The sequence below is a fragment of the Calypte anna genome, chromosome 19 (assembly GCF_003957555.1).
Source record: "Calypte anna isolate BGI_N300 chromosome 19, bCalAnn1_v1.p, whole genome shotgun sequence".
Lineage (NCBI taxonomy): Eukaryota > Metazoa > Chordata > Aves > Apodiformes > Trochilidae > Calypte > Calypte anna.
Window position 1 is genome coordinate 5085910 of NC_044264.1, and position 26751 is coordinate 5112660.

The 26751-nt window shown below is 47.8% G+C and overlaps 1 protein-coding gene across 2 annotated transcripts in view; it reads left to right on the forward strand.

Annotated features, from left to right (window-relative positions):
* The window catches only part of AP2B1 (adaptor related protein complex 2 subunit beta 1), a 74648-nt gene extending 49679 nt beyond the window's left edge, over positions 1 to 24969 (forward strand). Inside the window, exons 16-22 of one of the 2 annotated variants that reach the window (XM_030462643.1) lie at positions 1075 to 1221; positions 2301 to 2446; positions 4789 to 4918; positions 12675 to 12759; positions 13509 to 13595; positions 21497 to 21651; positions 22745 to 24969. In XM_030462643.1, the coding sequence (XP_030318503.1) occupies positions 1075 to 1221; positions 2301 to 2446; positions 4789 to 4918; positions 12675 to 12759; positions 13509 to 13595; positions 21497 to 21651; positions 22745 to 22819 (825 nt within the window). In that variant the 3' untranslated portion in view covers positions 22820 to 24969. The remainder of the gene's footprint in view (positions 1 to 1074; positions 1222 to 2300; positions 2447 to 4788; positions 4919 to 12674; positions 12760 to 13508; positions 13596 to 21496; positions 21652 to 22744) is intronic. The other variant, XM_030462644.1, reaches the window with a different exon arrangement.
* Positions 24970 to 26751: the final 1782 nt, after the last annotated feature.

Below are 26751 nucleotides of genomic sequence, written 5' to 3' on the forward strand. Positions count from 1 at the left end.
AATGCATACTCAGTTCTGGAGCTGAGAGCTTATCAGAGACCCTTGTTGTCACTGCAGTCATTCTCTCTCCTTCTTTCCCTGTGAATCTGGCATTCCTTTCCACCTTCAGCATGAGGGCAGAGGAGAGCTGGTGGTGCAGTATCCCTGTATCCCCCAGGCAGTTCCCACCAGGACGTGGGAGATCCCTTACACTGTAGACATCACACCTACAAAGCCAGGTCTCTGCCTTCTTGGGCCAACAGAAACCCCCCAGGCAGTGTTCTGGGAGGCCACCAGTCCTCCCTCTCCAAAGGGTTGAAGCACCACATTGCAGCTGGGCCAGTCACCAGTATTTCCTATCTCCTGCCTTAGTCATCCTGCCTCTTTCTGGGCTGATCCTGTTCTCAAGCATGGAATTCTTCCTGCTCAAAGTCATGGATTTGGGTGCCTAACTTGAGGGTGACTGTCCCACCTGGAGCCAGGAACCTAAAGGTTAATATCCCAGGTTTGGTGCCCTCATTTGAAGTCCTGAGAGGGAAGTATTGCCCTTCTTGCAGAAAGGTTGTCCCCTGGCAGGCAGAGGCAACTAGTTCTGCTTCATATAGCAAACTTTTTGGACTGTGGTGCCAAGAATGCAGAGATCTGGCTTTGGGTGAGAGTCTGCAATACGGACATGACTCCCTTGCTATCTCTGGATATGCAAAATCTTGCAGATTCCTCAAGACTGTTGTAGTTGGGGGAAGATTTGAAGCTTTTTTTTTTTTTTTTTATTCCCCCTCTGGGTTTATGCAGGGTAGATCCACAAAGCATATTGTCTTTATGAAAAGAAAGATTCCTCTACAGTGGGAATAGATAACTGGTGCTATAAAAACTGATGTGAAAGCTATTGCCTGGTTGAGGTGACAGCCAAGTGTAAGGATTAGTTGCCAAGAGCTTTGGAATTCAATGCATTATTTAGCACTATTGATAATTCAGCAGGGAAGCTGCAAACGGCTTTACAATATTTAGGATATTGCTCAAATTCATCCTTTATTTAATAAGTGGCTTTCTTGATATGTGATGTTCATTGGCTCCTGTTCTTTCTCACCCTTCCAGGTGGGGCAGACCTACATTCCCTCTGCTGTGCCAGCCACCTTTGCCCCTTCACCCACCCCAGCAGTGGTGAGCGGTGGACTCAACGATCTCTTTGAGCTCTCCTCCAGTATAGGGATGGCTCCTGGAGGATATGTGGCTCCCAAGTCTGTACGTAAGGAAAAAACATCCTCAGGCTGTTGCCTTCCCTACAACAAGTCTGAGATGGCTCACTTCTCCTCCTTATTGCTGGTCTCCCATTAGGGATGCCCTGGGATTTTGACAGACAGAGTAATAATGTGTTGGGGACCATGTTAGTTGTTAGTTACAGACCTTGTGGGGTTTGGGAGTTCCCTCATTTTGCCTGTAACAGTATTGATTCCAAAGAATTGCCTATATAAGTTAATGAGAATTTTGCTTTCCTGGAGACCTACTTAGCAAGTTTCCCCAGGAAACTGAATGCATGATAGACATTTTGCTCCAACTTGATGGAAGATTTTGTTTGGAGGAATCCAGTGTAACAGTGAAGATAAAATCATCTGAAGGGGCTGAGCGTGCTGCAGTGTAATGCAGACAAGTGCTCCAGTAGTGATGGAGGTGGCAGATGCACTGACTTGGTCTGAAGGGTTTGTGAGATGCAGAATATGGTTCTGTGCAGCCTTTCATGCCTGAAAGGGAATAAACAAACATTAGCACTCTTCTTAGTCAATGGATAAATAAACCAAGGTCATCCTATGAAACCTGGGTAATGCAGAGCAGCTTTTGGTCCTTAGCTGCTTGTGGATTTTCCCCACAAATATGATTGGGGAATTCAGAATCCAGACAGCTATTAGTATCAGCCCTGTGATTTTATTTGGTTCAAACTTTAGTATTGTCCTGCCTCTAATAGCCCAACACATCCTTGGAGAAGCCTGTCCACCAGCAGACTTGGTAAGTTACACATTAGTGTGGCAGACACAAGATTTCACTGTTTCCTGTGCACACTGATGTTATAGTTTATTTGAATTCTTATGTGAGAGCTGTTAACAAACTTGGATTAGGAGCAGCAAGCTTCTTATTGGTGAGCTTGATCCTTCCAGCACCCCATGTCATATCTTGCCTGTAGTTTTCTCTAGCATTTGTGGGCTTAGTGTGCCAATGTAGCTGGATTCCCCAACCCAGCAGGACTTGCCTGTTGTTTGGAAAACTGTGCTTGGCTGTATTTTTAGGCCAGGCTGAATTCCTGCTGAATGACATCTCTTGTGTTCAAGGTTTGGTTGCCTGCAGTGAAAGCTAAAGGATTGGAGATCTCTGGCACCTTCAGTCACAGGCAGGGGCACATCTACATGGAGATGAACTTTACCAATAAGGCTTTGCAGCACATGACTGATTTTGCCATTCAGTTCAATAAGAACAGGTAAGAAATCAATGCAGTTCATCCACTATAATAAAAAAATTGCATGCTCCTATGTCTACACTGGTTTTATATGAAGTACCTGGAAACAGCTGGGTGATACAGCCTGAACTCTACCTCACACCAGAGCTGTGTGAAGGGCTGAAAATACAGACTGATAAATCTGTGAGGAAACAGGCAGCAGACAGTCCTGTTGTTCTCCTAGCTCTGAAACAACATCTGCCCCATTTAATCTCTGCAGAGTTTTGAAGCAGCTTCATGAGTTGTTAAGCAGGTTAGTGGTTTCATAGCCAGTAAGTGCCCTGAGGAAAGCCAGAGTGTAAACAGGCAAGCATTTGAGCTGCACAAGTATCAATCTGTAATGCCTCTACCTCCTGACTTAATTGCTGTGCTGCCCCTCAGACTGTCTGGAGGTACAGGTCTCATTAATAAAGCTATTTGTCAATGAAGAAATTGCAGGTAAGTGTCTCTAGCACATGTTTTCCCTGTAGCTGGCAGTACAAGAACTTTGTCAGAAAAAGCAGCCACCTGAATGTTTAGAGCATACAGATCATTCTCAAAACCCCATCTCAGCTGAAAGACATAACATGGCAGCACAAATACCCTGGTGGGTCAGAGAGTTTAATGTGTCATTTGCTGTGTGGTAATTTAAACAAGAACCAAGACTGTAAAGAGTATCTTGTGACCAAAATGTCCCTCATATTTCTCAATATTTCTTCACTGGAAAAGAGTTCTCTATACTGAAGATCCACTGAAACCATTTCTTTAAATATCACTGTTAGCCTTGCAAATTTGGGATTTCCAGGGACGAATAGTATTTACTTGCAAAAGAGATTATGCTAAGTAAGTCTTAGTAAATGTTCTCCCTGGACTGCTGTATTTTCTGGAGAGTTTTGCTAAGCTGCTATATGCAAATGTTTCATGCAAAGTGGACTGAAAAAAAAAAAAAGTGTTTTTGCTATTTTTCCTCATATATCAAGCAGTGTTCTAGCCACACCTACATGGTACTTCTCAAGGGTGTAAGGAGTTTAAGTACTGTACAGGAAAACAGCAGTTTCTCATTTGCAGCATGTCAGCGTGCACTCCATGTACAATCTACTACTACTTTTCCACAAATACTGTTCTCCTGTCACTGCTTTACACTGTGGCTCATGCATTGGAAAGAGCTGCAGTGAGCCATCTCCTTAGGTTTAAATACTAAGATTTGTGATTGTGAAGTTTCTATTCTTTTCAGCCTCTCCTACTGCTACTAATCACAATCACTGCAGTAATGGGATAAAGCATTTAAAAAAATAATAAAAGAAATCTAGAACTCTAGTGTGCTGTAATTCCACAGCCATTTAGTAGCAAAATGCAACTTTCTTTTCCCTCTGAGTCTAAAAGGGAAAACACTAGGGCTTATGTTCCCCAAGGTGAAATAACAGCAGAAGGCAAATCATAACTAAACCCTTGCTGAGAATATTCTTATTCTCAGAAAACTATAGAGAACAAAGACTGGGGCATCTCCTGGTTTCTGGGATCAGTTTTTTAGTGCATAAAATAACAATACATACATAGACATCTTTGTTCCTGTAAGTGCTCTTGTCACCTTTGAGCTAATGTGAATTGCACTTAAGAGAAAGGCAGTCAAAAGTGGAAACTCTCTCATGCATCTGAACTTCCATCTGCTTGTGAAAAGATGCTGGTTCATCAGCCAGAAGTGTTCTGTTAAATGTTAGCTGCTTTGCCTCTTTGCCACACTTAAGTAGAGGTGTCTATGGAATTAAATGCCTCTTGGACTGAAGGGGTAAGGAAACATTTGCTTTGCTATGGTGATATAAACTCCCAGCTGGAGAAGCCTCAAACCAAGCAGCAGAGGCAGACACTGCCACTCGGGACCAGACAGCTGGCTGTGTTGATTCATTTGTTCTGCAGTGCTCTGTTACAAACCATGTACTCCTCCTTGGCTATGGATTTGTTCTCTGTTGGCTCCAGTTCCTTCTTCCATGGCTCCCAAAGATACAGCAGCCATGCAGTGTGTGATAGAATCTACTTCTAGTGCTCTGCAGCTCTGTAAGGGAGAACCCACGAGTGTCTGAGTCCAGGTGACACTGTGCTGGGCAGGCTGCTGCCCTCTGGGTGATGGAAGAGTTCCCTGGTCCCCTGGGCAGCATGGTTTATGTTGTCAGGAGACCAACCAGGTTGAGTTTCTTTGTCCTGCTTTGCTATGTTCCTTCCCTGGAGCAACAGCAGAGGCAGCTCAGGAGTTGGTGGGAGGATGAGCCAGCTTGTGCTTGGCAAAAGGGGAGGAGGAGATATTGGGGATGCAGTGCTGCTCTCATCACCTCTCTTTTTCTCTTGCCCAGCTTTGGGGTCATCCCGAGCACCCCGTTGGCCATTCACACACCTCTGATGCCAAACCAAAGTATTGATGTCTCCCTGCCCCTCAACACTCTGGGACCAGTCATGAAAATGGAGCCTCTGAACAACCTTCAGGTAAGGATTGTCTCATTTGGGGCAGGGGGGAGATCAGCAAGTGCTCAGCCCAATTCATTTGGCTCAACACAGTGTGGTGAGGCTCTGGTAACAACATACCATGTGCTAGGGTAGACCTCATGGAAATGGGCCATGAGTCTGGCCAAAACTTCCTTTTTCTAGTGTCTTCCAGGAGGACTGAAGCAAAGACGTGTTGAATTTTGTGAGTTTGCCTTTTCAAACACCCCAACCTGCTTGCATCCATGTAGATTAAGGTCTTTGCCTCCTTCAGGAACATTTTTCTGCAAGCTGGGCTTGAAGTTTTGTTGGGTTTATGAACTCGAGCTGGTCTGAACAGAGGCAGTGTGGGCCTGTGGTGGAGCAGGCAGCAAGAGCTGTCAGCAAGAACTGAGGCATTGAAAGGAATTGCCCAAGAGATGGTGACTGCTGAGTGATTTAATACACACAAAATGTGTAAAAACCACAAGAAGTGTTCCAGGAAAGGCAGAGAAGGGATGTCAGCAGCTGGTGTTTCATTAATGAGGCTGTTCTTCCATAGAAGAGGCAACTAGCAAAGGGCTCCTGCTTCTGCTCTGTGTAGCTGGGTCCCCCAGGATGATTTTCCCTGTATCCCAAAGCATTGTAGTCTCTCCCACTCACTTCAAGTCCTCAGGTGGAACTAGGCTGGGTTCCTGTAGTGTAGCAGCTCAGAGAGGGGAATATTTTGAAGCGGCTTGTTCTGTTTTTAGACTAAGAGAATGCAACGGAAGTTCCTATTTATTCCTCCTGACCAACTGGGGTTTTTTTTCCCTTCTTTTGACTTCTGTTCCGAGGCTTATGACTTATTGATGAGTCTTTGGGCAAAAAGCTTGAAATAGCTTCTCTGGTGCTCAAAGGAGCAATCCTCCACTCCAGCTCCAAGCTCAGCCGTGCGATCCCGGGAGCATGTGGACAGGGAACCAAGTACATGTGCTCATCTTCCACAGAGGGGCCCTCCCAGCTTCTGGAAAAGCTGAATTCCCTCTGCATCCAGGTCACAAGGATGTGGTTGCGTTGTTGCATGTGAGTCAGCTGTGGTAAAACCCTACCTGCTGCTCTGAAGGAAATCTGGAAGTGTCCTGGAGGTGATGATCCTGATTTGCCTCCATAACACTGCAGGCTCCCTCAAGCAGATGTTTTTAAGTTGCTGCTTCCTTTGATCAGGAAGGATTTAGGTTATTAAATCTCTGAAGGAATCAGAGAAGTTTGTTTCTTGTAGCATCTTCTGCTAGAACAAAGCAAAGAGAAAACAAGTGAGGAAACCTCCAGCTACCTTATATCGAGACAGTGGAGCACTGCTCAGTGCCAGACTTGGTTGCTAATTTGCTACATCTCTCATTGCCATAGAAGTTGGCTGCCCTTTTACAATCAGGGAAGCTGCCATATGGAGTAATAGTATATTTCTCTGCAAAGAGTTGAATCATGATAGCAGATGCCAAGTTAAAAAGAGCACTCCCCTTACTTTTTTGACAACAGTGGGTTTGATGGAGATCTGTCATTGCCCTGACAGCCAAGGCTCTGGTTTTGTTACTTCATATTGAAATTATCTGTCTTGAAACATTCAGAAATCGTTTTGGTGACCTACTTAGGGAACAATTTATAGCATAATTCAGGAGTAGAGAATACAAATGTTTTTGTATTCATTGAAGAACCAAAACACTCATCAAGTTGAATTTGCTTAATGTGATTTTTCTGAGCTGGGGAACATTGAAGTAGATGCAGGGCTGGTTTGAACCTGTGGACCTTATGTTCATCTCTTAATCTGGTGGGGTTATTTTGTTTGAGTAACAAGAAAAATAAGTCCTGCAGTAACCAAGCTGATAGCTTTCAACTTTTTGTCATGTTAATTAGAAACTTCAAAGACTACTTGTACATTCCTTAGGCAACTGTTTCAAAAGTAATGAATTCAGGTCTTGTTCAGGTTATTTTTATTACCATTTCTAATTTTTCACCCAATACAGCTGTTTTCATCTTACCATTTGTAGTCATGAAAAGAAACTAAATCATTTGACAAGTTAACAAAAAAGCCATTTTTACAAGAAGGTGAAGAAGACTGAAATGTTTTCAGAGGCTTACTTGGGTAAAATGCAACTATGGTTCCCAACTGAAAAGTTTGTCAGTCACCTTGCATCTTGTGAGAAGTATTAACAGGCTTCTCTGGTAGTTGTACAGGCTTGTTTGGGTCCTATAGTTACCTTTTCACGGTCTCTCTGATACCCTCTGATGACACCCTGGCTGTTGGGTTGAACCTGGTAGAGAAAGAAAATGAGGTGGGCAGAGAGTATTTTTGTCATTGTGAATGTCCTCTCAAAGAGGAAAATGGGTTCCAAAATATGAATTTGCACTGGGGAGGATTAATAACTCTTTCCAGATACATCAAGTGAAATTTGGAATGGGAAATACCTGGAATGAGAGCTTTTCTGTGCTTAAAGAGAACTGCTGTTCCTAATGAATGACCTTTCAAGGGCTGTGAAATTCTGGGAAATCAGAATAACTGGAATGTTCAGTTGAGTCCACAAGAATTGCTCCCCTAACCCTGGAAATGTGAGAAAGGGAGGCAGCCTGCTGAGGGAGTTTTGGAACTCAGACCTGGCCTGTCAGAGCATGAATACAATAATCTCTTCTGTGAGATGAGAACCACTTGCAGGAGACCATACAATCAAAACCAAGCTGCAGAGACTCCTGGAGCAGTAGTGAGTCTGCCTGAACCTGGAGCCATTGCCATTCCCTTGGGATCCACGTTCAGAATTGACAATCAGTGTGTTGCATTCCCCAGAGTTACCTCCTGTCAGCTGCCAGTGCTGTTGGTTGCAGGTACTGAGCATGCAAGTGAAAGAAGTATAGCATTCAGTTTTCCAAAATGCCTGTAAAATGATCTGGCCACTGTTGGAAGGGAAGGATCTGCCAGCTGTGCTTCATCCTGAGGAGTGACACTTGGCAGTGCTGGCTGCTAAGCACTGTGAGGTGCAGAATGGTTTTGTTTCTTCCAGTGAGTTTGGCAAAACGTTTTCCTAAAGACAAATGAAAGTTCAGCTTCCTTGTTGATAAAAGATTGATCTTGTTTATGTACTAGATGATCCTTGCCCTCCCATGCTGAGGTCTGCTGCAACTCATCCCTCGTGCTCCTCCAGCCCTCAGGGTTGTGCTTGCAGTGCAGAACCTCAGGGGTGTCCATGTATCTTGGGTCATAAATGCAGGAGCTCTCAGTACCTGGAAACAGATTTCACACATTTGACTCTCCCTGAAAAACAAGGCTGAGAATCAACTTGAGAAGCAAGTCCAGCCAGTCTGTGTTCTCCCTTCAGTGTCTCCTTGATAAATAGCCCAAGATGTGCCTGGATGGGAGCTGTGTCAAAATGACAGGACCAGCCACCACAGAACAACCTTGGGTAGGTGAATGTGGAAGCTGCTTTCTTGGGTTTGTTGTCTAGGCTGGTTTTTAACAGCCTGTATTAGCAAGGATCTTATTCCATCAAAAAAGAGAATCCTCCTGGGAGCTCCCTTAATTAAGGGTCTGCTCACAGCTTGGTGTCTGTGGCCAGTTCCCAGCTCAGCTGCAGAAGGCTCTTGGCTTGCTGGTGAAGGGCAGAGCTGCCACATGGTGTGCAGCACTTTTCATCCAATGCACATTTTGAACTTCCAAATCCAGGCAGGCACACACCAGAGCATAACCCTCCCAGTCTCTGGCTGTTCCCTGATGGCACACAGTGTGCCCAGGGGTGACAGCCCCAGCACCCACCCCCCTGCCTGCACACAGCTCCAGGCTTAGCCTCTGCCTGTGGGTAGAGCATCGTCTGCCAAGCACCCGTAGGATCCTGAGAACCCTGCCTGTCACACAGAGTGAAGGGAAGTAGCTGGCACTGCCTGGGGACATGTGACAGCCAGAGCAGCAGACTGTCACAAAATAAACTGTGACCTTGTGCTGGCAGAGGTAAAAAAGATTCAGCAGAGGAGAGGAGCTCTCACCTTAACAGTTTGGCTGTTACCAGGCTCGAGAGCAAAACCCAACTTGAAGGAAATCCTTAATTTAGTGTAGGTGCTAATGGGATTCCAAGTAGGAATGTTGTGTACTTGCTGCTGATAGAAAGCATCTGTGTTGCTATCAGACTTGACTTTCAAAGTCATTTCTTATGCTCAAGTCTGGGATTTAAAGCATCAGAAACCTGCACTGTTAAAGAAAATAACCTGGTGTTGCTCTTACAAGGTACAACCTCCCCAAAATACCATGTGCTGGCTCTCAGAGGATTGCACTTGTAAGAAAGGACATGAGAACAGTGCTCATGCTGCAGGGTGAGCAAATGGGTTCCAGGGCTTATTTGTAGAACTGCTGCTTCTTCTAGTCAGATCATAAACAAGACCCAAATGATTGGGAACCCTGTGCCAGTTTTAGTGAGCTCATGGGCTCGTGCCTTTTCAGCAATGAAAGTGGAACCTTTTGACTTTTATCCCTCAGCAGCTTTGTCATTTCCATGACTAAATTCACCAAGGCAGTAATATTATTTTTCCCCCTTTCAAAAAGATTGTAGATGGAAAGCCATTTTTATTTGAAGTGTTTCTGTTTCATCTCCCAAAAATCTGAAGGTGAAGATCTTGGTAAAGGTTTCACAGTTCATGTCCAGGTCAGCAGGTGAAAGGTGCAGAGCCAGAGGCAAAGTTGGTCTGGACTGGAGGATTTATTGAATGTATGTGGAGGTGCTTTTCAAGCATGGCAAACCTGAAGAGACTTCTCAGCTGCTGCTATCACTTCAGTTGTCATTGATTGTCTCAGGCTGCTATTCCCATCTGAGGAGCACTGGATTTTTTTGGCAAGTAGCTGTTATTAGCTACTCAATTTCTCAGAGGCACTGCTGGGGATCTGCTTTCTGCCTGTGGTTGCTGTCAGAGCCTATCAGTTGGCATTGGATGCTCCTGATGTGGCAGTGCAAAGACTGGAGTATGACCTTAGAAAGCCTGTCACCAGCTGGCAGGACCTCTCAGCCTTTCCTTGGGGGGAGCTTCCACATCCAGGTAGCTGCAGGTGCTTTTTCATGAACCAGGTCTGGGGGGACCACAGCAAACCTGGCTGTTGAAGGGAAAAGCATGTGGGGTTGCACCATGGAATAGCTTCCACGTCTTGAACAGCTTACCAGTGCTATAAGCTTAAGGAGACTGTACCCTTTTTCCTTTCCTGTTTGCAAAAATTATTTGTAACAGCTGCTTTCTGCATCATTCCAGACAGCTGCCAAGTGATCTGTGATGTCATTCCTGAGCCCAGTGATGCAGTTTGGGAGGAGGAGGGCTGGCATGTGGCTTGCTTTTCTTTGCTGAGAAGAAGTTGCACTTCAGAGCATCTTAATTGGGTAGCTCTCCAGGGTAAAGGCAGAGCAGCTTACTCAGAATGTTTCTGCAGAGTTGAGAAGCAGGTCAGCAGATACCTTTTTATAGCAGTCTCATAACTGCAGGGACGGGGCTGGCATATTAAGTTGGAGTGTGCCTCCAGAACCATGACTGAGAGAAGGCACTGCCTTCCAGCCCCTCTTGTAAGAAACTGCTGCTGTATGGCTACAACAATTACCTACAAAAGCTGAGTAATCTCTGTTGTTCTAAGGCAGGGAAATTAATCATGAAATCAGAAATTGGAACAGATCTGCAGTTACGCAGTGTAATCCCTGCCATGCTTTCTGGATTTTGCTACAGTTCCTCTTTTTGAGAGCATTCTCAAGGCTGATTTTAAATACTCCAAGCACTGGAGCTTCTCTCTTCCTCAGGAGATTTTTGTGTTGCTTAACAATTCTCTCTGTTGAGTTTTCCCAGACGTTTAGCCTAAATTCCCTCCTCTGCCTCATCTCTCTGACTTATATCCAAGCAGAGCATCTGCTACAGCTACAGTGCAGTCCCAGATTGAGGTGTGTTTTTGGCTACCCACCCAGTTTGTTCAATTGCATTTTGAATCCCTTAAATCCATCCACCAGTCTACTTTTACCCCACTGGTTTTGGCTCCTCCAGCTCCAAGAGTGGACATTCCAACTCCTGAGTGTGATGCCAGCAATCAGAGCACGTAGCAGCTCCCTTTTACAGAGAACCATTTCTTTTTTTTTTTTCCTAGGTTGCACCATCATTTACATGGTTTTAGTGGGCTTTAAACTAATCCCTTCTTAAGCTGGTTTGCACTGTGGGAATTAAACATAAGCTGTTACCTTTAGTGATGGCTAAAAGTAGAAACCTCACAGACTGTCACATCTACCTTCCTGCTCTCATTGCACTTCTGGGACCTCCCCAGTTGCTCGAAGAGTTTGTTCAGGAGCTTGAGCTCCTACTGCTTGTCCTCTGGTGCTCATGCATGTCTTATCAAATCTGACTTGTGTTTGAATTCTCTGGTTTACTCCCCTCCCTGGTCTATCCACAACTGTTTTTACCAACATTTGGGGATGCCTTTCTGAACCTGCCACTGTGGGACAATAAATTTTTCTCTGCAGGACACTAATATATGTAATAATGTAATTATGTAATGTGATTTGAGTTTGTCTGGGCATAAATCTTTGTAACAGCAAATGTGTTTCTTTGGCTCAGCATTTAGCATGGTCTGGCTTATGTTTTAGCTGGGTGACAAATGGGAGAATTCCTCCTGGGTTTTTTCAAAGGAAGTGGGACCTTAAGCAGGTCCTGAAGTTCAGGACTACCCATACAACCTCACCTCTAGGTGTCTTGTACAGGCTGAGTTTCCTTCATCCCAAGCAATGGGAGGTGTCTGCTGAGCTGTGCTCCCATGACAGGTTATTGCTGTGCAGGATGATGTGAGGAAAGCATGAGAGGCATAAAAATAAAGCCCAGAGCTGCCTTTTTCTGTGGTATATTATGACAGGGCCCTTTGACAGACCTCCAGTTTGCTCCAGCTCTCAGTCAGGGGAAAATGGAAAGTGAGGTTGCTCTCTGTATTAGCAGAGATTAGTAATGCAGCAAGCATCTGTGATAAAATTCAACTCACTGCAGCTCCCTGGCTGGCAGAGTTTAATGACACTGATAATTAAGTCTTTGGTCAAGGCAACTTTTTTTTTACCTGTCCTGATTGCTCTGTTGCAGAGCTTTCTTCTTCCAGGAATCAACACCTGGCACGTGCTCACTTTATAGCTTTCACAAAGGTAAAGATTGGAGGCTTGGGAGATGCTGCAGGCAGTGGACTCACTTCAGGCTTTCTAGAAAGTGTCTGGGCTCAGATAGAACTCATCAAGGAGGCTGCATGTTCAGGCACAGCTGGGAGCTGGGGGTGAAAATGAAGAATACCCAGGGGTTTGGAGCCAGGGAATGAAGAGAGTGAGGTGGCAGAAAGGGGAGATGGAGAAGCTCATGTGCAATATAGCAGAGATGATAATAGCTGTGTGCAGTCAGGAGACAGGAATGTACCTCAGAGGTGGAAGAAGTGAGGGGAGGGAGAGGCTGAATGACAGCAGAAAAGAGCAAGGCTGCTGGCTGTGAGCCCATCAGTGCAATTGGCTCGGAGGCAGCATGGTGAAATGCTCAGGAGATTGAGCAGCTTTTAGGGAAAATGGAGTGAGCAGAAGGGTGGGACTGCTCCTTGTCTGAAATTACCCAGAAGCTCAGGATCACCTCTCCAGGTAGTCTCAAATTCAGAGCTGACCTTTGCTTGGGGAGAGCACTTCAGGGTGTGCTGGTAGGTGATGAGACTGCATGAAATTGTGGGATCCCTTTGGACTTCCAGCTGATGGAGATGCTTTAACCCCTCTTATTTCTTCTGTAACAGGTGGCTGTGAAAAACAACATTGATGTCTTTTACTTCAGCTGCCTAATCCCCCTCAATGTGCTTTTCGTGGAGGATGGCAAAATGGGTGAGTGCTTCTAGGTCTGTGGTCAGCCTCCTTCAGCCAGCCCATGCCAGCAGCACCCAGCTGGGTGCAGCTCTCCCCTGGCTGAGACTCATGTGTGCTTGTCATGATCTTTATGCTCATGAGAACCCATCTCACCACCCTGAAGTGGTTTGTAGTGGTTTGGTAACCCAGCCCTGTTGTCCTGCAATTCACCAGTTACCAGAACCCAAATCCTCCACTCCAGTTCTCTGCCAGACAAGGGATGAATCAGTTTGCTCTGAGGCTGATTTGGGGATTTTGTATTTGTCTGGTTGTTTTTTGATAGTTTTCATTGAGGGTTTGAGTCACTCAAATGGGTCTAGGATTTGCCCCCACACCACTTTCACTGTAATTTGTGTCTTCCTGGTCACCTTTATTAAATTGCTGTTTGAACTGTCTGGGAAGTAGCTTGAAAAGCAGCTTTTGCTATAATATAATCCTAAATGTGGAGGTCTCCTTCCTTCTCATCAAATCCTGCTTGTCCTTGGTTTGCAAACACCTCATATGGCACAGGCAGTCTCTGGTTTGGCAGCTCCAAAATCCAGCCAAGCTTTGCTGCTTTTACAGTGAGACTGAGGTGGCTACAGGAGCAAATCCTGGATCCCAGCAGGGCCAAATGTCACCAACAAATCTTTTGTGTCTCTACTTTGTATCATTCTGCTGTCAATTAATTAATGCTGTGGTCCTGCGAGGACAGAGGAGTCCTGATTGTTTCTCTCTCTTGTTTCTAGAGCGCCAGGTCTTCCTTGCAACATGGAAGGATATTCCAAATGAAAATGAACTTCAGTTTCAGATTAAAGACTGTCACCTGAATGCTGGTGAGTAGCTTAATTCTGCCATGCTGAGAGCACTTTTGATGTATGGACATCACCTTATTAAACAGCAGCATCTTTAGCTAACAGATTTATTATGGTTATTGCACTTATGACCAGAACTTATGAATCCCAGAGCTTATTTCAGTAAAAACTTCAGCTCAGTCCCCATAAAAACACCTCTGAACTAACATTTTAGATTTTACTTTGCTCTTTCTTCCTTTTATTGTGGACTTTAGTGTGAATGGTATTCTTGTTTCTCTTATGCTTTACTTCTCTGCAAAACTGCTCTTCTAACTAGAGCTGCATGTGTTGGGGCAGTGCAGCAATCCTGTCCTGCTCCTGTACACTTCAGGCAACGTGTTCTGGCCCTGACTTTAATCTACTGCATAATCCTGGGTCACCACCTTTCAGCCTCTCCTTTCTTTATTCTGTTGTGAAAGAGCAACCCTACAAACCACTGTAAGATGTTTTGACATCTCTGGAGGACAGACCACGTGAGGAGTTTTGGTCTGCTGTGTCAGCTGCCATACTGATGCATTTTGATCACTCTGTGTCCTGTGTTTAGTTGCCTCTGTGAGCATCCTACTTATACATATGACCTTACTCCTGCTGAAGGATGAGGGAGTTTAAAAAAAGTGGAATGGGGCCAGCCTAGCAGCTTTGCTCCTGTTCAAGAGGTTCTGGGCAGGAGCCAAGTGATTCTAGTGAAAGCTGCTGTGTTTCACAGAGGAAAAGAAGTGTCCCTATTGATTGCAGACCTCATAACCTTTTTATTCTCTCATGTCTGCTATTACACAATGAACACCCTCTTGCTTCAATTGCAGACAGAAACCACGGGTCTCTTTGTACTCATAATTATTACTATTTTGGAATATAAAAGATGGAGCATGCAAGAGGGGGGAAAAAATAGCAGCTGTTGGACCTTATGACTTAATTTCAATGTAGGGTTTCAAATGAGAACAACCTCTGTGCCTCCCCCAACCCTCCCTCTGCTCCCAACCCTGCTTGGCACAGCCTCTCCCCCTGCACTGCAGTGCTGCTGCCAGCAGTGCCTTCTGCCCCAGCCCTGCCCCGGCCAACCAGAGCTTTTTGCATCCCAAATCAGAACCCTTGGTAACTTCTCCCAAGTTGGTGTTGGGCTGCTGGTTAGCAGAGGGTGTAGTTGGGAGGGAGAGAGGGGGATGTGTGGCTTGGAAGATCCTCCAGGCTGGCCCATGCTCCCTTCTGCCTCTGGAAGAAAATGTTAGAAAATGTGGAGTGACAGGCAGTGCTCCTCATTTAGGAAGGGTTGGCCAGCTCAGGACAAGGCTGCTTGCCCAGACCTTCCTGAATTGGTGATACTTGGTGGAGAAATATGTTCCTAACTTGCAAGGAGAGCCCAGGAGGAGTGGGCAGTTTTTCTCTAGTGGTGTCCACAGCCATTGCCAGGGCTCTGGTAGGAAGAGGCTTCTCCTGTGCTTTAGCAGAGCCCTGGACACAGTGCAGGGATCCTGAGCTCAGGATGCTTGAGGGTGTGCATGATCTGCCAGCCTCCTTGGCTTAGGTACTGGAGAAAGTGGGTCATGTCTCATAAACAGATTTCAAACACTTCCATGCACTGAAGCTTCTGGTTTTGTATTTCTGCTGCTGATGCCTCCTCCCTCTTGTGACTGTACTGATCCTTTCCTTCCTTGACCACCTGGGCTGCAGCACAGAGGAGGCCAATAGCTTGCAGGATGGCAAATTAGGGAAATCTTGTGTTTGTCTTAGTATTTTTGCAACCCTGACTAGTCTATTGTATTAGAGCAGTAACTCATCTAGTACAGAGCATCCCAAGAGCATCAGACTTGTCATTACAAGGATCAGGCAGACCCCATGGAGGTCTGGGCTTCCAGCATCCTCAGGGATGGAAATGTCTCACAATGTGGCAAGTGGCTTGTCTGGTAGTACACACCACAGGGCAGAGACAAAATAAACAGGGTCAGCTCTGGTGACAGCTGAATCCATCTTCCTACTGATTTGTCCCAGAGCAAGGCTGTGTGTCTGGCAGTAAGGAGCTAGTCTTTCAAGATTCACATCATTTAGATCCAGTGAAAGCAGCCTTGTTTTAAGGCCCCCTCTTTCTTCCAGAATAGCAGCTCTGTGTCTAAAACCTTTAGGGCCTTGCTCCTTGTGGAGGAGGCAGTGGTTCAAGTTGAAAAGACTCTCTCAGGGGAGATGCCTGAGCAGAACAAAGCTCTCGACCTGGGCTGCTGGTGCCTCTCTTGTTCACCCATGAAATACCACTCCATCAGCTCAGGTACCTGAGGGCTGCTCTGGCAGAGCTGTGCAGAACAAAGTCTGCAGATTTCAACAGCCCTTAACTACAACTCAAGAGTCCCTGGGGTTTGTTGGTTTATTGGTTTTTTGGTGGGTTTTTTTTTGCAACCCTTCAGCACCGAGGAAAAGCTCGGGCTCGGCAGAGGTGTGCAGCCACCCTGGGAGTGCTTATTCCCTTGAGTCCTTCTCCCTCCCCTTCCATCTGCTGGGATCAGTAATTCATGCCAAGTCTGAGCCCATCCCCTTGGTGGCTGTGGATGCTGAGGCACTCACAGCACCATTCATGCTTCTGTCCAGCCCAGTGACGTGGATGGAGCTCAGAGCTAAAAATACCTCTGCTCCCCACTGCCTGCCTGGGTGCCAGCATCACCAACCCCAGCCACAGAGCTGGGGGACAGAGGGGTGAGCAGGGTTCCTGCACCCTTAGTGCCTGGTTTTTCTTTATCCCAGCTGCAAAGAGCCTCTGCTCTCCTGAGTGGGGCATTGCAGCACCAGGTGAGAAGTGGGGGTGAGGTTATGTGCCAGGAGACCTTGCTGAGCAGCTCAACAGAGGATGCTGATTTTCTTCAGGGGAAAAACTGAAATGGGAATTTCTTTGAATCAAAGTGAAGTGGGCTTGGAATAGGGAATTTTTATTTTTTTTTTAGGGGGCTGGGTTTTTATCTGTCAGGAAAGCAGATTGTGCATTGTTCACCCAGGGCTGCCTGGCTGTCACTGCTCTGCTGTCACTGTTCCACAGTCACCTTACAGCACCTCCTGTGTAAACTGCAGGCTTTTCCCCAGGTTATTTCTTTTGCTCCTTGAAATAAAAAGGAAGATAAACACAGTCAGTCAGGGAAGATGCTTCTGTGTGTCTGTTCTCCCAGGTCTTTGTGGCGAAAAGATCCATCCTGTGCCCATGAGCAAGCCAAATACAATTGACTTTTGTTTGCAACAGGGATGGCAGAAGCAGCTCCAGTCCCTGGCAACTCCCCCTGGAACCAGGGCATGGAGAAGCCAGAAAATGTTGGCTGCTGCAGATAGCCCAAGCTGAAGCTTGGGATAAGGTCCCAGGCTGTGGGTAAGGAGCAGGTACCCTTAAGTGGTAAAGTGGTAGAGCTTGCAGCATCTTTGGGAAAAAAAAATAAAAATCCCAGGTCCTCGACCCTTGAAGACATTTCTGAGGTCCCCAGTGACCCAAAGTGATTCTGTTGATTCTGGGCTAGGGATTTGGGGCTCAAGTTTCCAGCAGTAAGATCTGTTCTTTAGGGCTGGAGCTCTGTGTCTGTGGAGCCACTCTGGAGTTGTATCATGGGACCAAGGTGTTTTTAGGATGTGCTGCACGTCTGGAATTCATTAGAGCTCTTGCGTGCATCTGCCTCTTAGGAAGAGGTTGTGAGAGTGCTGTGGAGAAAAACATTTGGAAATGCATCTAATAATGAAAACACAAGGTCATGGTTATACCCCAGCATCCTCATCTCTTATGCATCCAGTGCTAAATTGATTGATTTGGGTTTGTTTTTTTTTTTTTAATTAAAATTTAAGAATCTAATCCATGAAAATAGATTCATAGCTCAAATAATGTAGGTGCTGTTGGTGCAACTGCACCCCTGCAGCTGAGCACTCCCTAAAGCTCAGTTTGCCTTGTTCACACTGATTTTTTGTGGGTTTTGTGCTTTTTAACATGCAAAGTTTGATTAAATTTGAAGGACCACTGCATTAAACTAAGATATGTAAAGCAGATTAGCTAAATGTTTGTTTGCTTGTTGGTTTGGGGTTTTTTGTTGGTTTGTTTTTTTTTTTAATCCTGCTTACCAAAACCCCCAGAGTGAAAGCTGACATGCTGACTTGCACATGGAGGTTCAATGCCATTAAATAGGAGGCAATTAGTTGCTGTGCAGTTCAGCAGTTCTGAGTACTTTGGTTTTGCTTCCTTTATTGGGCCACAATTTGGTGTGAAAAAGCAGCTGTAGTGTTTGGGGTTGAATATGGCTTTATTGGTATGCAGTGGTCACTTTGTTGTTTGTGGGTTTTTTTCCCCTGAGTAATTTGGAACAAAAAGAAATTGGATTTTCTGGCTGGAACAACCTGGGATGCATTTCTATGCAAGCTTCCCTGGTAAGGTTGGTGGGGTTTTTTTTTTTCCCCTGTATGTACAAATCTAGTAATCTGATTCTTTATTGTATTATCAAACCTGTGCTTTTTAATTAATTAAATTGGAAATTAATTTACTGTCATAATGTTGACCAAAGTGCCTCCCCCCTGGATTTGGGCAGGTGGATTTGGATGCAGTTTTTGGCTGGATGCTCAGGGTTACTGAAACAGCATGGGGATGTTTGCAGCCACCAAAGCAAAAAATATAGGGATTAAAATTTACTTCCTGATTCCAGTGCTCCTTGCAAAATGCCATGAAGGTCCAAGTTGAGAAAAGACACATTGTTGGTGTTAATTCTGAATTGTGTGGGTCCTTTGTGAAAACTCCTGTGGTTTTCAGTTGGTCATCTTGGTTGTGTGAGTTTGGAAGGGGGATTCTTAAGCTCTGTGGGTGGGTTTGAGCACATCCTTTGCTTTACCTGTAAGGAAAGTGCTGTTGGAAAAAATGGGATTACTCCAGTGCTAGGGAGACCTTGTCCAGCTTTTCTTCACTGCGTTCCTGACTTTCCATCTGTACTGTTTGGTTGTTGGACTGGGTAGGGTAAAGAATTCTGTTTTTAAAAAAAAGAAAAAAATGCAAAAAGCCTCCAAAAATTAAACATACAAACAAAAACCCCTCCAAGATGGACTGATGTCACATCCCTGGTCTGGGGGGTGGGATAATCTCACTGTCTCCTTACACTGGGCTGCAAGATTTTAAGAATAAGCACTGAGCCAAAAGAAAAAACCCTGCAGAAAGTTGCTCAGCAAGGTCAGGTGGAGACTCTGCTGATTTTCAGGGCTCTGTGGCTCCTGTTTGCAGAGTCCCTGGGGACATGAGCCTGCCCTGAGCACTAACCAGGGCTGTGCTGGGTGCTCAGCTCTTGCTCAGAAACCAACAGCCCTGTTCAGGACTCAGCTCTCTGCTCCCAGCAAATATCTGCTTGCTTTTTTTTTTTTTTTCCCCTTTTTATTCATAGGCTGTTCTGTCACATGGCATTAGCTGTCCTGCCTTCAGCCAGGCACATCCTGGCACTGTTGCTTAGCAACTCCAAAATCCTGATGCTTGGGAGCACAGGAGGGATGGGAGCTGCTGCCTGGGAGAGAAAAGGGGGGGGGGAGGCTCTTACCAGCCCCCAAATCTGTGCTGAGAGCAGGGCCAGGAGTCAGGCAAGCTGAGCACCAACACCCCAGCTTCCTCCCTGCTCACCCCCAGTGTCTGGCTCAGACAGGGTGTGTTTTGTAGGGTTTCTTGCACACTTCAAGGGGGTAACTGAGGTCAGACAGGGAGGTGGAAAACAGGCTTTCCTAGGGAGTTTACCCTGCCTCAGTTTCCCCTCCCTGTACATAGGAATCAGCCCCCAGCAGAGGCAGCAGCTCTGCTTTTTAGCACCACATGGTTGAAGGCTTTGGTGTGAGAGCAGCTGCCCTGTGTCCCCACCTTGCTCCCAGTGTCCCCATGTCACAGCTTCCCAGGTGACAGGAGCCCTTCCCTCTGCCATGGGATGGGGTAGGAGCCCTGCCAGTGCCAAATTCCAGCTTCCCCTTTGCTTCCAACCCTGCACCCAGGCTCCTTGGAGAATGCCTGTGCTCTGACAGCATCCCCCAGCAGAGGAGGAGACTGCACCCAGCAGGAGGGAAGATTGCTGGAGAAAGTCTCAAAGCCTTGCTAGCAGTTCCAGGATCCATGTCCAGAGAGGCTGCAGACCAATGGAGGTTTAACTTCAGCCTGTTAAAATTGGGCAAACGTTTAACACCAAGCCCCTTACAAACCATGCTGGCTCTCTGAGCCAGTGCATGTGTTGAGCATATCCCTTTGCCAAACCCTGGAGGCCTCTCCAGCTGCTGGAGGGGCAGGAGGAGATGGGAGCTTGGGCCCCATCCCTGGTGGGTGATGTCCCAGCTCCCCTTTTCCTAATCTGGGTGAGTTTGTTGCACAGAGGAGAGGAGAGGTGGGAGGAGGAGACAGAGGGAATGAGGGATTTTAAGCAAAGGATCTCACTACTTACTTAGATCTGCCAGTTTCCATAGTAACTGGGGAAGAGAGAAAACCTAAATCTGAGTGTGTCTGGGTAGCTGGATGCCTGAGCCCTCCTCGCCCTGCACACAGCCACTCTGAAGCTTGGGGAGCACAGGGGTTCAGCCCAGCCATGGGCAGAGGCTCCCATAGGGCTGTTCCATGGGTCTGGCTGTCAGCCCTTCCCCAGGGAGAAGCAGCAAATCCATCCTGGTCTTGTAGGGCTCTTTTCTCTCCTGCTTTTCCTGTTCCCTGTGCACAGACTCAGCTGTCCTCTCTAATTCCTCCCTGCACCAGCAGAGATTTGTGTCTCTTCTCAAATCTGATGTGGGTGGATTTGGTGTTGGGATGAATTAGAGCTGCATGGTCACTTTGTGCCCCTTCCCTGCTGCTGTCCTGCTCCTGGAAATGGATCCCATGTTTCCAGGCTCCTGGTTTTCAGTGCACATAGGTTTAAGGCCACTTCTCTCCCTTGCTGTCAAAAGGGCACAGCCCCTGATAGAAGCTCAGCACAGACGTGGTGTTCCCCCACAGCCCCAGCAGAGCTTGGAGAAGTTCAATTTCTCCAGGAATGGGAATTTATTCCAGGCTTGGAGCCTTCCTCCCTTGGCCTTCCCCCCAAAGTGTGAATGTGTCCTTTTTACTGGCACCCACAGCCTGGGGTTTGCCTTGCTTCATTCTGAGAAACCTCTTGGCATTGAGGATTGAGGTTTTTGTGTTCTGCTGTTCTTGTAAGGTCCCTTAGAAACAGATTATAACCCTTATAACATCATCATGGTTAGATCCATCCAGATCTCTAGGTAAAATCAGACATCATCTTGCAAGTGCTGAGGTCAGACAGTGTCTTAAAACTGTATCACATCCCTGGGATGCCTGGAAGCAGAGGTCTGTGGGTTTTTTACACCTCCAAGTGATTGCATTAAAAAAAAAATAAAAAGAGAGGATTTTTACTACCTTGTAGGACTTCAGCTTGGTCAGAAGTTTCTGTGTGTGAGTTGGAGGGGAAGCAGGAGGGAGCTGTGAGGTCTGGGACAGGACCTCAGCACCAGGCACCTGAGCAAGCCTCAGGCAGTCATCTGTGTTCTTCACCTTCATCTTCTGAATTTTGGCTGCCCCCAGGTCAGCCTGCCTGGGGCTTGTTGGGGGTTACAGATAGAGCAAGAGTCCTCCTGCCCTCTGGGCTGCAGATGAAGGCAAAAAGTCCTGGGTGACTCAGAGCAGTGAGCAGTAAGTGGAAGCCCTGCAAGATGGGCAAGGGATCACAGCCTGAAAGGAGAAATGAGGTGGGTTCACAGAAGCAAACTGGAATATTTTCTCCTTGGATCATGTCTGTTTCTGTCCCAGGGGAAAACTGGGACAGAAGTCAGCATTTTCCTTGTGTGCTTCCATCCTGGGAATGTTCCTCTGGGCTCTCCTGTTTCTGCAGATGATGAATCTGAATTAACAGATGTTTTTTTTTTCTCTCTTCCCTCTGAAGACACTGTCTCCAGCAAGCTCCAGAACAACAACGTTTACACCATTGCCAAGAGGAACGTGGAGGGCCAGGACATGCTCTACCAGTCTCTAAAACTCACCAATGGCATCTGGATCTTGGCAGAGCTTCGCATTCAGCCAGGGAACCCAAACTACACGGTGAGGTCTCAGCTGAGGTGGGCACATGGCCCAGGCTGGGGGCCTTCTGACTCACCTCACCCCTGGACCCATTTCTCCTGGCTTTGCCTGATGTGCTTGTTTGGGGGGATTATTTATCTGAGGGCTCAGGTGTGCCCACCTAACCAGAAAAAAAAAACCAAACTGAGAAGCAGCAGAGTTTCACTGCTCTGGCACTAGTGAGCTGGGATAATGCCCACTCAGCAACAATCCCTTGCTTGGCTCTATCTCTGAGATAAAGCCAAGAGACATTAGTGTGAAAGCACTGCCAGGAAGCCCTTCCCCCTTGGATACAAGGACAAATTTATGCCCTGCCATCTTCCTGCAGTGGAGACTGCCTGTCTGGGTGTCAGAGCCTCTTTGGCTTTGTGCTGGCACCAGCCTACAGCTGGTGGGAGGGTGCTGTCTGTCCTGCATCCTGCACCCCTGTAGCCATTCTCTTTGACTTTGTTCCACTTCTGAGGATTTCTGTGTCTGAGCATCCTTTTGTTAGTGGATTTATCTCCTCTTGGAAGGTGTTCCAGGAGTTTCAGGCTAAATCCATGGTCTGAGGATCTTCAGGATGAAAGCGGGTGTTGGAAGGTGATGTGAAGTGTTTGTACAAGGACTGAAGCTGCCAGCCTGGTCTCAGCCTGACCCTTGCTTTAGAGAGGAGCAACAGCCAAGTTTGTGTCCATCAGGACTGAGCAGCAAATTGTTAGAAGCCCCCAGGCTCAGTGCTGTGATTTACATCAGGGGGGCAAGCAAGTCCCCTGTCCCAGGGTTTGGGGCACTGTCCCCTTCCTTCACACCTGCAGTGGCATCTGCATTTGGGAAGGAATTTGGAAAGCCCACAGTGGGAGTTGGCTTTCATTCCCCTCCTCCTGTGTTTGTAGCAAGATTTGCAAAGGCAGTTTGGTGAGGAAGAAAGCAAAACTCAAAAGAAAAAAAAAGAAATTGGATGGCTGCTTGGCTGCTGCCAGCCCTGTCTGGTGTCTGTCCAACCCAACCTGTAGGTCAGACCTTTCCAGAGATGGCAGAAAGCTCCTGCCTGCCTTTGCACCATGTCTGACCTCTCCTCCTCTCCTCTCCACAGCTCTCCCTGAAATGCCGAGCTCCTGAAGTGTCCCAGTACATCTACCAGGCCTATGATGCCATCTTGAAAAACTAACAGGACATCAGCCTGTGCCTCACCCTGCAGAAGGAGAGGGGGAGAAAAAGGGGTCCCCAGCTCTTCCTTCACCACCAGGGCAGGGCAAAGCACTCTCTCCACTGGAAGCAACTGTATTCATGTGTAGGATTTCAGTCAAAGGCACTGATTAACCAAGGTAGCAATTAGTATCCACGTGCTAACGATGATAGGGAACAAAAACCCCTTTGGTATTTTTAGCGTCCATGGAGTTTGTAACCACTGCTTCAATTCCTCCCACGTTTCCCCCTCGCCCCTCACTCATCCCTTCTCGTGGGCTTCTCCATTTTGTGCCAATGTTCAGTGTTTTCTAAATGGCTTTAGGCGTAGTTATGATTTTTTTGTAAAAACAACCTCTCATTGAAGAAACAAGCAAAAACCACACGTGGGCTCATTAAAACAAGGCAAAAGTGTCGAAAATGTAACACTGCACTTTATATTTTTTATACTTTTTTTTTTCTTCCTTTCTTTCTTTTGAGTTTTTCTATTGTAATTGGCTTAAAGGGAAGGTGATTCCAAGGAAGTATTGAGAGCCCTGCAGGGATGTCAGCCTCGGGGAACCTAGGAACAGAGCCATCAGTTCAGTCCATGGAGGCCCAGATGGAGCCCCAAAGAGGGTGTTTTTTTATTATGCCTGTACTGGCAGTCTCAGCTCTGCTTTTGATGGTCTGTTTGAACTCCAACCATCTCCCTGGCTCGTTAGCTGCTGTTGTGTGGGGAGGAGCTGCAGACCTAGATTGGTAATGGGACAGCAGCAGCTGAAATGAAGGAAAAAAACCTGTTCTTAGAGCAGAAGGCTCTTGCCAGCACTCCAGGTATAATCTCTGTGTCTTCACCCAACTGCAGCCCCTCTTCTTGTTCTTTCTGTGCCTGCTACAGCCAAACTGCCTTCTTGGCCATCCCCTGAGCTGTGCCACCTTCACCCAGCCTCTGCAGAGAGGGGCTGCTGCTGGCAGTGTTCTGGGGCACTGCAGGGAGCAGAGCAGCTCTCCCTCTTCTCCTGCTGTCCCCCAAACCCAGGCTGTGGCACAGGGGGGGGTGGTTTGGACTCAGTGGTATTTTGCACCTTGCCTGCCCCGGGGGTTTGAGGTCAGTCTGAGAGTTGAGAAGATCATGGAAGTGTTTCTTCCATTTGCAGCTTGGCTCTTTGTGCCCAAAGGCACGTGGTAAGAAGGGCCAGTTGGGTTCCTGCTCTTCCCCCCTGTCCCAAGCAGCCCCGTGCCCTGGCCCCTCTTTTCCCACCCATCCTTAGGGCCAGGACCCCTTCCCTTTCCAGTCCAGGGCTGTGGACTCCCCACATTGCAACCACTAAGTGCTGTGGCAACAGCAGCGAAAGCAAAGCAGCCTCTTGCATGTCCTTGCCCCATTCATAGCTTCTCCTGCTTAAACCCAAGCCTCTAACCAGAACAGCTTTGCCCTCCCCAGCATGCTTTGATGCCATCTCCTACCCAGCAAGCAAAGCTCTTGTGCATAGCAGCCCCCATCTTGTCTTTTTAGATGCTACATTTAAAGTCAGTAAATGTTTTGTGGTGGGAACTGGTTCATCAGGGCTTTGGCACTGTCTGCAAACATGAAGTGTCCTGGAAAAGACTCCAGCAGGACATGGCAGGAAAAGATTCCATGCAGGACCCTGAGGAAGGTGGTGCCCCTGTGTAGGAACCCTGGTGTGTGCTCTGGCTGGGGAAAAAGTGGAGCAGAGCTGGAGCAATCCAGCCCTTGAGCCCTGCCCATGAGTGCTGGGAGGTTTAGTTGCTCCAGGCACTGCTGGGCCTCCACAAAAATCATTAATAGGACAATTAAGGAAGCACCAGTGGCACCGAGTGCCACGCTGTGTCGGGGCAGGGAGGAGATGCCAGAGGGTCAGGAAGATTCACTTAACCCTCCCTCCACTAACTCTGCTGGTGTAGCTTGGATGCAGGGAGGGGGGATGCTGAGCATCCCTTTCTCTTGCCAGATTTCTTCCCAGCTTTTGGGAGGTGTGGGTGTCTGCACTGTGGGGCAGAGCCCGGGCTCTCTGGGTGGTGCTTTGCCCTCCTGTCCCACCGTGCTGCTCGTTTGAGTGTTGGCCATGTGGTTGTGTTGCTCTTCAGGCTTTCCCTGCCCTCCATGTCAATAAATTCATCTCCACGAGGCTGTGGCTCTGTGTGGCTCTGTGGGGCTGGGGAGAGGGTCCCATCCCTCTGCTTTTGGACTTGTTGGCTGGAGGGTTGGAGGTTGGATTGAAGGGGGAAGGTTGGATTTGGTGGGAAGGAAGCTGTTAGCTCACCAGGAGCCTTTTTTCCTTTTCAGTGCTCATTTTTCTATAGCAGAGACCCCCCCAAAATAGGGGCTTGCATGGCAAGGAGGTGGCAAACCTCTGTCTCTGGCTGCTGCTCTTATCTCCAAGGGTAGCAGGAAAGGGACAGCCTGGGGTGAGGAGCAGGAGGAAGATGGATATCCCCTGTTAACCCTTTCTGGGCCCCAGTAGGCTCTGTATAGTGTCCTACTTTCCCTGCCAGGAAATGCTGGGAGTCTGATGCATTCCCATTGCTCTTAACAAGTGCTGGGATCTTCCAGAGGGCTTTCCCTGCACTCCTTCTGCCCCAGGCAGGATGGGTTGGGCTACAAAACCTCTGTCCCAGGCTAGAGCTGAGCTCAGACAGCCCCAAACTCAGCCCCCAAAGTGACCAGACAGTGTCACAGGCAGCAGGTTGGGTAGGGTGCTGCTCTCCTGCAGAGATCTCTCCCTCCCCCCTGCCCAGCCTTGGCTTAGCAGCACTTGGAGAGGAGGTGGAGGAGGTGACTTCTGCCCTCCAAGGAGCTGGGGGGGCAAATAGTGGCTCAGCCCTGCTGTGCCCTGCCCAGGGATGCTTCCCTGTTACAAGCTGCTGGGTGTGTGTCTAGCAGCAAGTGACAGACTGGCTTGGGGTCCTGGTGTTGCTCCTGTGTCCCTTCATGCATCCCTGATGTGCCTGGGATGCACACCTAGCTGCTGGGGAAGGGGATGGGATGGGATGGGATGGGATGGGTTGGGATGGAATCATCATTCCCTGCTCTGGGTCTGTTCCTGGGGCAGCATTTGGCCTGGCAGGAACAGAAGCTGCTGCAAGATGCTCAGGGATCTGCCATGTCAGCTGCTGTCTCCTTCATGTCCTGGGGCAAGAGGAAAGGTTTCCTCCCTCCCTTCCTCTTCTGCCAGGAGCTCCCTGGGGAGGAATTGGTCTTTCCTACTGCTCTGGATTTGCAGGCACATTCATGTCCCATAAGTGGGGACACACCAACCCTGGGCCAGGCTGTACCTTGCAGACTGGGTTTGCTTCATTACCATCATCAGCCTCCAGTGCTGGCAGCTCAGAGAACACAGGTGACACTGCAGGATGGTCCCCACAGCCTTCCCCTTCCTGAGGCCAATGCAGTGGGGCAAACACCTCCTGGATGCTCCTTCCAGCTCTGTCTGGAGCTGGGGATCAGCCCTGGGGTGTGGGTGGGCTCCCCAAAACCCCTTCTGCTCCTGCCAGCCTCACACTCATCCTGCCTGGTGCCAGCCTGGTGCTATGGGCCAGCAGCAGGTGACAGCAAGGTCCCCAAGCCCATGACACAGCATGGGGAGAGGCAGGGACTCACCCCAGGATTTTGAAGGCTGTGGCAGAGGTGGGGGCTCCCAGCAGCCCCCCCTGAGCCATTCAGCCCTTCCTGTCCCTGTCCCTGTGGCTGCCTGGACACAGGAGCTCTGTGAGGGATGACTTGAGGTCTGTGTCGGTCTCCTGAGCCTCCCAGCCAGTGGGGACGTGCCAGGATCCAGCCCTGCCTCCCTCCCCCCTCCCTCGTGTATTGAATTTCACAAATAAAACTGCAAGTGAAGAGCTTCTTGGAGGGAACTGCTAAAAATAGACCTGGGGCTGGAGCCTGAATTGTGCAGGGGGTTCATGTGCAGC